General features: G+C 36.5%; 1 protein-coding gene across 4 annotated transcripts in view; it reads right to left on the bottom strand.

Annotated features, from left to right (window-relative positions):
* Positions 1 to 14,663, bottom strand: part of TENM1 (teneurin transmembrane protein 1) — a 541,361-nt gene that overhangs the window by 246,065 nt on the left and 280,633 nt on the right. For all 4 annotated transcript variants that reach the window (XM_028122679.1, XM_028122680.1, XM_028122681.1 and 1 more), the window contains 3 exons: positions 7,273 to 7,472; positions 5,829 to 6,039; positions 816 to 917 (listed from right to left, as the gene is read on the bottom strand). In XM_028122679.1, coding sequence (XP_027978480.1) covers positions 816 to 917; positions 5,829 to 6,039; positions 7,273 to 7,472 — 513 coding nt within the window. The remainder of the gene's footprint in view (positions 1 to 815; positions 918 to 5,828; positions 6,040 to 7,272; positions 7,473 to 14,663) is intronic.

The raw sequence follows: 14,663 nt of genomic DNA, 5'->3' as shown, positions 1-14,663 counted from the left end.
TTTGTCATTGTTGGCTCCCTATTAAAACTATGGGCTCCTTGAGGGCAGGGCCTGCATCTTTTGTCTTATTCAATTTTTAATACCAGCCATCATCTTTATTCCTAATTCCCATATTTGCAAAATCTGTCATGCTCCTGGGAAGCAGCAAGTGCTATAGAATTCTCAGCTGAGCAGAATTTAATCTAAAGAAACTGAGTGCTTGGGAAACCTGAGATTAAAGCATTAGCAGACTGAGAACTGTGAGAATATACCAAAAAAGAGCAGAAAGCATCTCTACGGTAATAACAGTAAGCCTATGGGGAAACACGGTGTGACTTTACCTAAAGCTTTTTAAGAATTAAACTATGGGCAAGTCTAGAAAACAGTGAAGTTTGCCAAGTTCAACTTCTGACTTGCCAGTATTTAATTTTAAAGCCTACTTACTGGTTCGGAGACTGCCTGTCCCTTTGAGTTTACATGGGTGTGTGTATAAGCAGTTACAGACGACTAGGTACAAATTCTACCTGTCAGGTAACCCTGACTAGTTCACCTCTTCGAGGATGCTTCTTTGCCCAATAAACTGGGATAACAGTAGCTCTACCTCACTGGGCTATCGCAGGAAGTATGAATCCGAAGAGGTAACAGAGTGTTTAGAACACTGTCTGGCAGGGTAAGTGCTCAACTTTGGTTGTGGTGGTGGTGGCGATGGGGTGGATACTGCTGCTCTTGTCCTCGCTACTACTGCCCCTTCTCCTCCTCCTCCTATTGCTACTGATCCTGAGTTCTCAAATAACATGTATTTCCCTAAGCCAACTGGAATAACAGAGCAACATTACCTCTCGCACAGTCAGGCCCAAGGAATCCTGGAAAACAATGACAATGGCCCGAGATACACTCTCCATTTCCATTGCAATTGGTTGAACAGTCATCCATTATTTCTAGGAATAGAGAGAAAAAGGAAAAAAATAAGCAAACTTCCAGGCTGTAGTGTCCTTAATTTTTTTTAAATTGTAAGAACTCTGGGCTTGTAACAATCTTGCCCTGTGCTGTCTTGGAGCACTTACTATTTAAAATCAGATGCCAGAGATTTTTGTAAGATGTCACATGCAGTACCAAATTATTAAAAGGGCCCTGGAATGGCTGAATTGGCTATTCAGGAGTGAAACTAAAAACCAACCTCATCTCTAAAGTGCATAAAGGGTCTGGATGACTTGTATTCTTAGGAGACATTCACGGCAAAGCTAAAAATGTCCTAGGATTATAGGACATTTATCAAAAGCAAAATGGGCTTAAAATTGCAACCCAAAAGACTCAGTCTACTGTTTATTTTTCAAATTTAGGTTGTAACAAATAAAAAATTTCTTCTCTAGCATCTTAAAATGTTTAATCTACCATCTTGACAGCTTAAATATGATAATCAGTATTTCATTTTCATTAATAAGTGACAATGGAAGGCTTTTAAAGTAAGTGTTCATATTAAATTCAACACCACTAAAAGCATTAGAACCTCAGTATTTTGTTGAGAAATGCTTTCTTGACTGTAAATGCTTATCAGTTCTCTGCCACTAATTTCCCTTCAATCCATTCTTAGAGAAGAATAGGTTTCAGGGGAATCGAGAAGGCTTTGAAGGTGCCCACAGGTAGTTCTGGTGACACAAAGATGTGCAGTGAGACAGAACTTTGATAAGTCTTGTGGTAAGTAACTTGGCTGAAAAGGTATGAAGTTATACAAAAGTCAGGCTCTGACAATGACAAAAATTATTTCTAGTTTAAAATTGTATTGAGTATAATAAAATCAAATTCCAAGTCCATGAACTATTATGGTATGTGTGCTTTCTTCTTTCAGTTTTCTTTTTTAAATCATCTTCTCATTACTCCTTCTGGAAATTTTCCATACTTAGCATTCTTGGATTCAGAGTTTTATGCTCTGGCCCATTAAACTCATACTTCTCATATGTACCAGTTTTTCCTTTTCAATCCAAATTATCTACTTGGTCTAGTTTCACTTGCATAAGCTATTTCCAATTAGAAGGAGATATTCTAGGAAGTGGTCTTGGCATCTTCTACTCAACTATGGGAATTTATAATGAGGGTCGGGAAATAGCATTTCTCAATTGTGGCCTTTTGACCACCAGTATCAGGAGGATCACCGGAGGCACTTAAAATGCAGATGCCTAGGCTTCATTCCAGATCTACTGCATCTGAAGGATGCAGCCTAGTGATCCACATTCTAACAAAAACCTCAGGTGACCCTGCAGATGCTCACCGCCTTAAAGCATCGTGAACCAACACTTCAGATAGTACTTCCATAGTTAGACAACTTCTGATCTAGACTTGGAGTTCCACCTTGGGTAGAATAAAAGCAAGAGGAAGAAGGTGGTATCTAGTTTATTTGGGGAATGCTTAGAAAGCTGAGAATGAATCCAGTGGCTGTGTGGAGAGCCACCCTATTATCACGCAGAGGAGATTTTTCTTCTCCCCCCCGCCCCCCACCCCCCCCCCCCGTGTGAATACATCAGATGGCTCTTTGCAGGTTTATGATAATCTGTTCTTTGATCCTTGTGTTTGAAAACTGAACTGGAAAAGAAATTTATATGTGGCATTTGCTGAACTACAATTGATCTGGCAGGAATGGAGCATTTGACAAAGAGCTACCCATTTTTAACTTATTAAAACATTAGTTATTTTCATAAAATCATTAATTTATTTAAATGGTCATTATAAAAAGGCACAAAGAGGTTTTTTTCATTCAAAGATGGAACAACCATTTCTCTATTTTCTACTTAATCCATCTTTCTTGTACCAAGCAATAGTGGCACTTTTTAGATCTACATTTGGATTTCCCCTGCCCTGGATGGTTAATAGGAGGCCCTAGAGGACGCTTCCGAAGGTAAATATAGTTGAATTTAATTTCACACCAGCTCCTATTGACAACTTTATGGAAGCAGCCCTGTGGAAATGTAGCTATTGTAGAAAAAATGTTTAATAAAGTTCACTATCAAAATAAATAAAAATCCCTCCATCTTATTGACTTATCTAAGATCTGTCCCTGGGCCCACACTGCTGCACGGAGCTTAACACCAGCAATACAAGCGAGAAGAGAAGGCAATATAGGGAGGTTCTGGAAGCTGCCACCTCCACCAGATACACTGGGAGGAGGATGGTTATAGCAGGAGCACGTCAGTAACCAGAGGTGAAAAAGAATGTGTTTTTCTATTTACATTGGCCTCCGTGAAATTTTGCCTTCTGTCTTTTTAATCTTACTTCAGAATCACTTCCTTGACCATAGTTCATTAGACTTGTGAAGGATTTTAAAGTTCTATGCATAAAACTCTGTTCTTCCAGAGTCTAAAGCCCCTTGGTATCTGCATCTGCACTGATGAGGGGTTTTGTTTCTGGCAGGTTTTGTTATGGGAGGAACTAAAGGTAATGAATAGTCTGATGGAATAATTTTGGTATAAAGGGCATGGGCTTTGAAATCAGACATACTGGGTGTCTCAAATCTCAATTTTGCCACTTGCTGGCTGTGAGAGTCTATCAGATTATTTACTCATTCCAAGCCTCCATTTCCTTATTTATTACATAAATATCACTACACCTATGCTATCAGGGTTGTGATGAGAATCAAACAAGATAACTGAATGTAAAGTGTCTGGTACCATGCTTGGGGGCAGAATGGCACTCCATAAATGGTATATATTGTCATGTTACAGAGCAGGTTGGTTGAGATTAGGGGATATTGGCAACTCTGTCTATACTACTGGAAAATAATATATATTAACATAGGCTAGCGGCTAACATATATTAGTCATTCAATAAATGTTGGTTGTTAATACTATCTTGACCCTTATTAGTAGCAGACCAAATATAGTTAAGATCAATCAACTGATTCTAACATTATCATTAAAGAGAATGAACAGCATTTTAGCATAGTTAAATTCATACTAAGCTTAAATTGCTTAATCAAATATATTAGCCTCTTTTTACTATAATTAGGATAAATTATAAAAAAACATAAAAAAATTAATGGGGAGAATTTAGAGTAAATAACTTAATACCTTTGATTTTTTTTTTCCAGAAATTTACTTGGATTCTCTTTAAGTGGAATTGCAGGAGAAGTGTTTCTGTTGCTTCAGGAGAAGTTAAAAAAAACCTGACTAGCATAAGGAAAAAGCAAATACTTTGTTGCATATGATACTGACAGCTTGGTATCTGGATAATAAGAATTCTATCTCAAAGGTTAGCTTCTTTTTGGGAGGAAGTAAGGGAGGGAAAAAAAAACTTCAAGCATGTTTCTGGGTCTATTGATTTTTGAAAGGTTAATAGTTGGGTTAGTGTTTTAACTTGAACTTAGTGGTAAGGATAACAGGAAGGGAGAACATCTTCACAAATATTTTAGATCTTCTAACTGCTTGATGTCTGAGGAGAAACTCAACCTCTCATAACTCATTGGCATCTGCATTATCAAAACTGGGCCTTGACAGAAAAATATCATGAAAGCTAGATCTATTAAATCTGCTCCATTGAGTCTGTGAACGTTGCAAAATAGTGTCATGACTTAAAATACTTTTTTTCTAATTTAACAAATAATGTTGTCTTTTGAGGATGTAAAATCAGTGGAGTTTTTCTCCAGGGGAAAAAATCATCAGTGCATTTTTATAGCCTTTCTGATTACTTTAGAGGAAAGTTTTTGATACTCTTATGGCTGGAATACCATTTTCTACTGACTCAAGGTCTTCAGCATCAAGTAAAAATAGAACATGATTGTTACAAAGAGCAGATGGTATATCTATTAACAGTCAACACATCTTTCCAAACATATGGTTGAACAGGTTAGCTAAAGGATAAAGTGGTGAAAGTTGTATAGAAAACTGACAGCTGTAAAATATTTTCCCTTCTTTTAAAAGACATGTGTTTTAGGAAAATTCACACAATAAAATACTGTATCTATGAAAGGTTTCCCCTCAGGGCTAAAAATTCTACAAGAAAGGGCTCTGAGTGACCCAAGTTATTGTCCCTAAGACTCTTCTCTAAATACTCTTAGGTTGTATTTTGAAGGCACAACGGTTCTAGAACCAGCTGTGCTAAAGAAGAACTGGACTGATGCTAGTTTTTCCACTTCAAGAGGCATTTATCTGCCTTTTCTTTTCCTTTTTTTTATTATGTTATGTTAATCACCATACATTACATCGTTAGTTTTTGATGCAGTGTTCCATGATTCATTGTTTGCATATAACACCCAGTGCTCCATTCAATACATGCCCTCTTTAATACCCATCACCAGGCTAACCCATCCCCCCACCCCCTCCCCTCTAGAACCCTCAGTTTGTTTCTCAGAGTCCAGTCTCTCATGGTTCGTCTCCCCCTCTGATTTCTCCTCCCTTCATTTTTCCCTTCCTACTATCTTCTTTTTTTTTTTTTTAACATATAGTGTATTATTTGTTTCAGAGGAACAGGTCTGTGATTCAACAGTCTTACACTGCCTTTTCTTTTCTAATAGCTTTTAAATTAACAGAGATTCTCTTGCTTACTCCCTACTTCCTTGAAGTTGTTCATCAATGCAGCCCTGGTAATATGATTATCCAGGTGATTATTCCTTTTGAAAACAAAAAAAGGTACATGGCAACTATCCTACAATAGCAGCAAATAATGGAGCATTAAAAAAATCTTAATCAGCATTTAAACAACATTAATGATAACAATATAAGCCTTTCTCATAGTGACCTATCTTGAATAAGGACTTTAAGGCAGAACGAGCAATGAGTTTAAACAACATCTGTATCACTTTAACCACTGATCTCTTTCTAGAACTCTGCTGTTAATTCAAAATAATTGTCAAGGCAGCTTACCGATTGCTGTGGTTAACACGAATACTTGCTCCATCTTTTTTCCATCATTGTAAAATGCCAGATACCAAGGTCCTTGGTCCATATACTCTATGAAACCGGTCTCCTGCAGTGAGGTTAAGATCAGGTTCCGAGGGGAGTGTTGGGTATCATCAGAGCCCTTAGAGTCCTGCTTGACCAGTTGTTTTCCATCCATCAATTTTACAAAATCAAACTGGAACAAATACACACACAAATATGAGCCACTACTTTTACTTCTAGACTAACGAACAACTTTAACTTCAATTGCCCTATTTCATACTTCATACTTCTCTGAGGGAGGCAAAGTGAAAGAAGAAGTTATTCCTTCTTAAGTATACTTAAAAACAAAAGTATATTACTGATTCTGAAAAAAAAAACCCCACTATATTTATAAATGCCATAAACCTTTCAGTTTTGGAATATTAAAAATAATTGTCTAAAAAGAAGTAAATCAAGAAATAGGAAAAAAATCTTATTTAGTATTAGGCAAGAGAATCTTGATATTTTACTAAAGTATCAGATAAAAGATATTTGGAACCACACATTCCCCTCAAAAATGTGACCATGATCTTCTCTACAAATTCAAGAGTTTTACAGTTTTTAAAACAAGTAAACAGTCAAAAATTTGAGAACGTTCATCATAATTTACTACCTTTGTGGTAGCATATTTAAATATTCAAAGAACCCCCTCTTTTCCCTTAATCGGTGGACAAGCACATAGCACACATTTCCTTGGACATTTTTTTTAAGAGTCACATTTGAATTCCCATCCAGAAGGTAAGGTTTGGATTACAGTCATATCTGTTGAAAAAAAAGCAATCCCCTGATGGTTATGATTCCTTATGCTACTACTTCTTAGATGGAAGAGGACCCCAAATCGGTTCATGCAAGGAAGAGATAAGGAAAAAAAATGAGACAAGTCAGGTGGCTAATATTTATAGAAGGGCTTTGTAAACCATAGAGGTTTTACATATTTAAGTTATTATTAACAATAACAAGAAAAATTTTCTACCTATAAGATAAAACCTCTCTTTTGGACTAATTTCCTTTATTGCTTTGCATTCTTCAGTGGGACAAGGGGTCAAGGCCATATGGAGCCAGCTAAGGCGGGGTGTGGGCCCAAAAGCTAAGTAAGATGAGGGGGTGGGGAAAGCACACAATAATCCTGTTCCAGGAAACAGAATTCAAGTTTCAAGAGTATTTTCCTAAACTTTCTTTTCTGAATTTGTTCTGCTAAATGTTATTGCTTATTTCTCAATGTCATTTCCTTTTCATTCATTTGAGTGTAATTATTTTGGATATTTGCCCATTACAAACATCGTCTGCCTTTACATTTGACCCCCACATACCTTGCAAGTCACAAACCCTGAACTATTCATCCCACCGCCCTCTAAAAGGGTCAAGAAATACCTATAACATTAAATACCTGCGTGTGTGTAGGTGGAATGTTTCTTCTGCCATAAATTCCCAGCAGAGAGTCCTTGGCTAAAGAAATATTGAATTTCAGGTATATAGGATGGTGGATAGTAATCTGGAAACGCCAGAATAAGCCGGGCGGAATGGTCTGCATGACCTGTGCACCAATGTCAACTTCTCCAGTGTCTATCGCCCGTCCCTTCTGAAACACTGGTTTTAAAGGTAAAGAAAATTGCACATGATATTAATCTTAATGTATAAAGCAGTGGTTTTTAGTTTTTCAGCACAAATACATCAAAATGACTTCCTAAGCTCTTTTTTCCTCCCTACCCTACCTGTATTTCAAGGCTTTACCCAAATCAAATATCTTCCAAGGATACTTCCCCAACCAACCACTGTACCAGTCTCTTCCTTGTCTTGAACTACTATTGCATTTATTTCCATCATTTGATTCATTTTAACCACTATTTAGTGAGCGTGGTCTGGGTAGCTACAGGAGATACAGCGATGAACAAGATGCAGTTCTTGCGCTCAAGGAGCTTTGAATACATGAGAGGAAACAGGATACATGTACAAGTAACCATGTTGTAAAGGAAAATAAGTGCTCTGGGTATTCAAAGGAGTAAAGGGCATTTGGTTGGAGGATACTCCTCATTCTTAGCTGTCTCTATGCCTTTTAACATCCTTTATTTTTCTTCTTAGTACTTATCACCCCCTAAGGAACCACATGTTTTACTTGTCTATTGCCTATTTTCTCCCAGTAGAATATAAGCTCCATGAAGCTGTGGCTGTTTTGTTCCTTGCTTTATACCCAGTAACTAGAAGAATGTAAGCAAACAGTCTATGCTCCATACATATTTATTCAATGAGTGAATGAACGAGAAAAGCGTATTTATGGGAAGTAGTACTGAAGAGGGGCCTTAAAGGGGGGAGAAGATTTCAACAGAGCTGTTGAGAATGTTCCACAGGGAAGGAACTCTGTACCAAAACAAAGAGGAGAGAAACTTCTAAAGCTATGGTGTAGAGTATGTGCCTACAGAGAGGAGCAGTTGGAGATAGGGCTAGAGGGAAAGGATGGCATCATAGGGCCTAGAGTGCCAGTCCTGAGGGTTTATCAAGGATGGAAAGCCATTAAAGGTTTTTAAGAAGAGGGGAAATATTTGGATACATTAGAAAGACTAATCTTGAGGTGGAAGGTAGAATGATTTAGAGCAGGGAAACAGAGATGATAGAGAATTATGGAGCAATAATTCAGGTGTAATGACATAAAGATCTAAATTTACAGTGGGCTCAACAGTTCACATGGGATAAGTCCATTCCAGTCAACTGTAAAATAAACAAGTGGGACTACATCAAACTAGAGGGCTCTGCACAGCAAAAGAAACAATCAATAAATTGAAAAGGCAACCTACAGAATGGGAGAAAATTATTTGCAAACCATATACCTGATAAGGATTGAATATCCAGAATATATAAAGAATTCATACAACTCAATAGTAAAAAAGCAAATAGTCCAATTTAAAAATGGGCAAAGGACTTGAACATTTTTTCAAAAAAGACATACTAATGGCCAATAGGTATATGAAAAGGTGCTCAACATCTCTAATCACTGGGGGAAATGCAAATCAAACCCATAATGAGCTATCACCTCATACCCTGTTAGGTTGGCTATTATCAAAAAGATAAGAAATAACAAATGTTGTAAGGATGTGGAGAAAAGGGAACTAATATGCCCTTACACACTGTTGGGTATGCAAAATGGTACAGTTGTTTTGGAAAACAGTATGGTGGGTCCTCAAAAAATAGAACTACCATATGATCCAGCAATCCCACTCTGGGTATATATCCAAAGGAACTGAAATCAAAATCCTGAAGGGATATCCACACCACATTCACTGCAGCAATACTCACAATAGCCAAGATATGGAAAGAACCTAAATATCCTTTAATGGAAGAGTGGATAAAGAGAATGTGATGTGTATATTATATATATACACACAATATACAATACATATATATAAAATACTCCATTGTGTGTATATATATGTACACACACAGGCAATGAAATATTATTCAGCTGCTAAAAAAAAGGAAATTCTGCCATTTGCAACAACATGGATGAATCTGGAGGGCACTATGCTAAGTAAACTAAGCCAGAGAGAGAAAGACAAATGCTGCATGATATCGCTTATGTGTGGAATCCATAAAAGAATAAAAGCCAATTTCATGGAAACAGAAACTAGATTGGCTGCCAGGGCTGGAGGGAGGGGGAAATGAGGTGATGTAGGTCAAAGGGTACAAATTTTTAGTTATAAGCGGAGCTCTGACAATCTAATGTAGAGCAAGGTGACTATAGTTAATAATACAGTATTATATACTTGAATGTTGTTGAGAGTAGATCTTAAGCATTCTTACCATACGAAAATGTTAACTATGTGAGGTGATGGATGTGTTAATTATCTTGACCTTTTTAATCATTTCTACATTGTATAGGTATATGAAATCAGCACGTTGTATACTTTAAATATATACAATTGTACTTGTCAATTTTTTCTCAATAAAGTTAAAAAAAATCACATATTATTGAGGAAGTATAAAACTGGGTTATCCTAAAGAATGATACAAATATCAATGAACTTCAGATTATTATAAATTTTAAAAATCCCGTACTTTCAAGCATAAATACTAAAAAATAAAAATCTATTTTTCAAGCTAGCATAGAGAAAATAATACTGAGATAAAAATAATTTATCTAAACTAAAGCAAGAAAGGGAAGGCACAGGCTGGATGGATCAATTAGAAAACGTGAAGAAGATGGAAGATAAATTATAATAAAATAAAGAGCAATGAACTAAATGTTTATGTTAAAAGGCAAGAGTCATCACTGAATTAAAAAGTAAAATCTGAAGACATATATTTTACAAAAGATATATTTAAAATACAAAGAGACTGATTTATAATAATAAGTTATTTTCTCAGGAAGAAAAAAAAAGAAGAAAGAAGACAATGTAAAGGAAGATTCTAGTGCAGTGCTTCTCAAACTTGAATGTGCTTAAGGAAGGACGTCTTGCTAACATGCAAATTATGATTCAGTAGGTCTGAGGTCGGATATTTCTCACAAGTTCCCAAGTAATGCCCATGTTGCATGGTCCACAGCCTACGTATTGAAAAGCAAGGTTTTTAGGACACTGGGATGCTAGGTATGGAGGCTAAAGAAGGGTCAAAACTGGCCCCATGTTCGTTGAGTTTGGGTGACTCAGACAATACCAGTAGCAAAAACAAGAAACTTGGAAGGAGCTGGTTAGTGTGAGAGGATGTCGAGTTTGGACAAGCACATCTTTATTATTTATCACCATATTTTCTAATTATTTCTGATGTGCTAGTTTATTATATGTTTCTGTGGAATTCTCTTAAGTGGTGGCGGGGAGGGAAGGGATAGAAGAGGAGGGGCGAGAATCATTTTGCCTTGGTTTTAACCACAAGGATCACACTTCAAATGGGAAAATTCAATTTGGTCTCATTTCATACTGCCTTTATATTTTTCAGCCATCAACTCTTTCTCCACACCAAACACAGTTTAAAAACACACATGGTCTCTGTCCTTTGTGTTCACTTGCTATAAAATTAACAGCCCATTAAGAAACACACCTGCAGTGGCTTTATTCAGAGGCCAATGCCTTCTAGCTTTTAACTCCCTAAAATACCTCCATTATTGCTTTTTGTGTTAAGGCTAAGAGTAATAACTATTTTAAGAATGTTCACTGTTAACTGTTAATAATAGATTTCAAATGCAATTTTGAACATAATTATGTATTACAGGACACATAATTTTGTGGAATTGACATTTATAATAAAATATGCCCTTTGAGATGATAAATGACCAACTGAGGACCTTATTTTTTGCTGAAAGTTACTTTTTCCCATGTGAGACAGAACGGTCTTGTCCCCAAAGGGTTGATTATGCATTTAACTCTTAGGGTCCTAGAGCTGACAGATGTCTTCAAAGAGAGGACAATTAACAGACCGTGTTTATGCGGATACTTCCGTTCTCAACTTAATGTTCAGTTTGTTCAATCGCCATCCTCATCAGGGGCTCTTATCACTTCTTAAAATGCATCATTTGGTTGTTCAAACACTATTATAAATAGAAAATAATTTAAAATTAGGTTCAACAAACACTATTTTAAAGGGGTTACAAACAGCCTTTAATGAATGCAGACACTGTCATTTTAAAAAATCAGGGCAAAACTGGCTGATGGACATTAACCTTTATATACGAGCCTTACCAAATGCTACACCATGTCTTCCTTCTGCACTTTATAGCATCATATACTGCATAATGAGGCTACTTAAATGTTATTCACTAAATCAAAAGAACCTTGTGAAGTTGTGTTGTTGGAGCTTCCTGGTTACTAGCATTAGTAAATATCTGAAGCATCTATACTAAGTGATTTAGAAAAAAGATTTTAAAAGATGGTCTTACCCTCTGGGAGCCTGCATCACAGTTAAAACAAGATAGATGAAGAGACATGACAACATGAATGAACATGTGGACTATAATTTAAATAAAAATAGCCTAGCAAGCGAGTTGCTGCAATTTGGTATTAAAGAGAAATTCTCACAGCTTGCAGATGGAAAATTTCTCAGCCTCTAACCTTTAGTGCTGAGTGCATCAGAAAGGGGGATGTCTCCCTGCTAGCAATCTACATCACTAAATACCCTGCTCCATTTTATCTTCTCTCAAAATTTGTTACGGGTTACAATGTAGTGGCTCTTAGTTAATTTACTATTTCATTTTTTTCTTAATGTAGCTCAAAGGGGAAAACTAAAGAGAAGAAAATGACCTGAAGAAAAACTATACGGAATGTGATTTCAGGAAGACATTCTGCGCCAGGATAAGGAAGTGGAATCATTTTGTCCAAACTTAACATGGACTCTGAGCCCTCACTTGCAAAGTGTCAGCAGCAGGGCTCAAATACAGCACGAAGGTCTGGATTCTGTAACATGAATGTTTAATTGTCATTTAATCACTCAGACCGTTACAGCCCTATTGGAAGGTCCAGGAAGAGTGTGTTCTCCAGTAGTGGAGACTCCCTTGCAGAAATGTAAGAGGAAGAGCAGACAGCCCCGGATCCGATCAAACTGTGCAGTACTGTTGTTATCACAGTCCCACCAATATCCCCCAATTTAGTTTGAGCTAAACACTCTCTTTATGGCTTGCAACACAGGCATCAACTGCTGAGTGGTAAAAACCTATGGCAGATAGGCCGTGTGGAAGGATGGCAAGCTAACTGACGGTTGTTTAGTTCAAAAGGAAAAGGTCAAGCTACCTGGAAGGTAAATACAGAGGCCTGGAGTTGGTGACAGACACTGTGCGCAGTGGCTGTATCGACTAAACCAAGGATTCATAATCTCTAGACTCAGACACATACCTGAATACTAAGACCATAATTATTAACAACATTGTCCTTGTAAGACAGGGGTAAGTAACTCTAGGCTGGACATATACATGTATTTATTTTTTCTACTAATGTAGCTAGACTGGATTTAATGATCCTGCACAAAACTCAGTGAAACATGTGTAGAAGATACTGACATGCAGTCATTAAAAAGATTCTAATATCAGGTCCTCGTGTAACAATGACCAGGTTAAAGGCTGTGGTATTGTCTGTAACAGCAGTCTTAGCAGTCTTTTAAGGGATTTGCAAGTTCCATAAAATGTATCTAAGCTAAGAAGATAACCGGCTTTATTAACTGAAGGGATTGTCCAAAGGGATGAAAAAGAAACATGACTTTGCCCTTCACATCATCCTACAGCACGTTCAAAATCCTCAAAAGATATTAACAAATACCTTCGGTGTGGTCTTTCACCTGGATTAGTCCTAGTGTGTGTCTCATGGCTTAAGTACCATCTTCCTTGTGTTCCTTCAAACATAATGATTGTTTCACAGTTAACAGATCATTATGAAATTTAGAGTATCAGTGCTTGGAAAAAATGGGGAGGTAAAATGAACCCCTAATCCCTGTGATCAAAAGCTGCCAAGAGATATAAAGGGGACAGTGAGAACCTATCCTACCCTTCCCATCTAAGTAGCCATGTATAATTTTCTTTACATGAACTGTTGAAGAAAAATATGTATTCAACTCTCAGTTCTTCACGGAGAGATCTTCCAGATTGTGTATTACACATGCTTTTTATTTCAGTTCTATAACCCAGGAGTATGCAGGAGAAAGAAAAGGAAGAATGAACCTTGTACATAGTAGGCACTTGGTAAATATTGTTTGGATGAATTAATAAAATGGTAATTTTGATGATTTTCTTAAGAATGTTGATCATTTACTTTGACATTTCAGTACAAGGTTTAGTGGGAGGAAGAACTGAAACATCTCCACACAGAGACCTTTGGGAATTAACTGTGAATAAAATATGTTTAGAAATAAAATACCCCTGCCTTCCTGACACTGATAATAGATAGCTGATTGTGTGGAAAAGTCCACTAGCAAATATTACACTTGAGAAATACATTAGTGTGTGTAAGTGTAAGTGTAAACAATTATGTCCAGACACTGAAACACCTCAGATTCCAGTACAGTAGCTCATCTAGTATTATATACGTCTCAGACAGAAGTGAAATGGTCTTGTTAAAATCTCACCATTAATTAAAAGACTAATTTTGAATTGCATTTTGACCCTGTATATCTGTTTGTTGAACATATTATTGTTTAAAAGACTCAGTTCTCTGATTTTTAGAAGTATTTAAGTTCTGTCATAAGGATTTCCACTTTCCTAAATTTTTTTTTTAAATTTCACAGTTCTTCTGGTGTGTTATAATGACCACTAAATAGTATTCACAAACATTAGTTTCCAAATTTCAGGCTCTCCTGACTTGATATACAATCTCACACAGTAAAACACAAATTATGTTTGTAGAATCTCAGTCTGTGGATTATTACCAATGGTACATGAAGTAGTCAGTCTCTGAATTTCTTTGGTGAAAACTTGAATCGATATAAAACTCAAATTTATCATCACATTTTTGCATATTTAAACATTGACTCAGAGTCATGGGTCAACATGGTATGAAAGATTTCCTTAAAAGAATATAATATTGCCACTAGCAAAAAAAAAAAAAAAACCAAACATATTCAAAGGTTAATGAATAAATATGAACCATGCAATGAAAAGTCAAAAAAGGGAATTAAAGAAATGATTTCCACTTATAATATCATCAAAAAGAATAAAAAAACTTAGGGATAAATTTAACAAAAAAAGCTGCAAGTTAGGGTGCCTGAGTGGTAAGTTGTGTGAGTGTCCAAGTTTTGGTTTCAGCTCAGGTCATGATCTCAGGGTCCTGGGATGGAGCCCCAGATTGGGCTCCATGTTCAGTGGGGAGTCTGCTT

This window comes from Eumetopias jubatus, unplaced genomic scaffold (genome assembly GCF_037043125.1).
Source record: "Eumetopias jubatus isolate StellerSeaLion01/CBP00866 unplaced genomic scaffold, mEumJub1_p1.0 scaffold_11, whole genome shotgun sequence".
In the NCBI taxonomy this organism is placed as follows: Eukaryota; Metazoa; Chordata; class Mammalia; order Carnivora; family Otariidae; genus Eumetopias; species Eumetopias jubatus.
The sequence above is the reverse complement of the archived record's forward strand: the minus strand, read 5'-3'. Positions and strand labels throughout refer to the sequence as shown.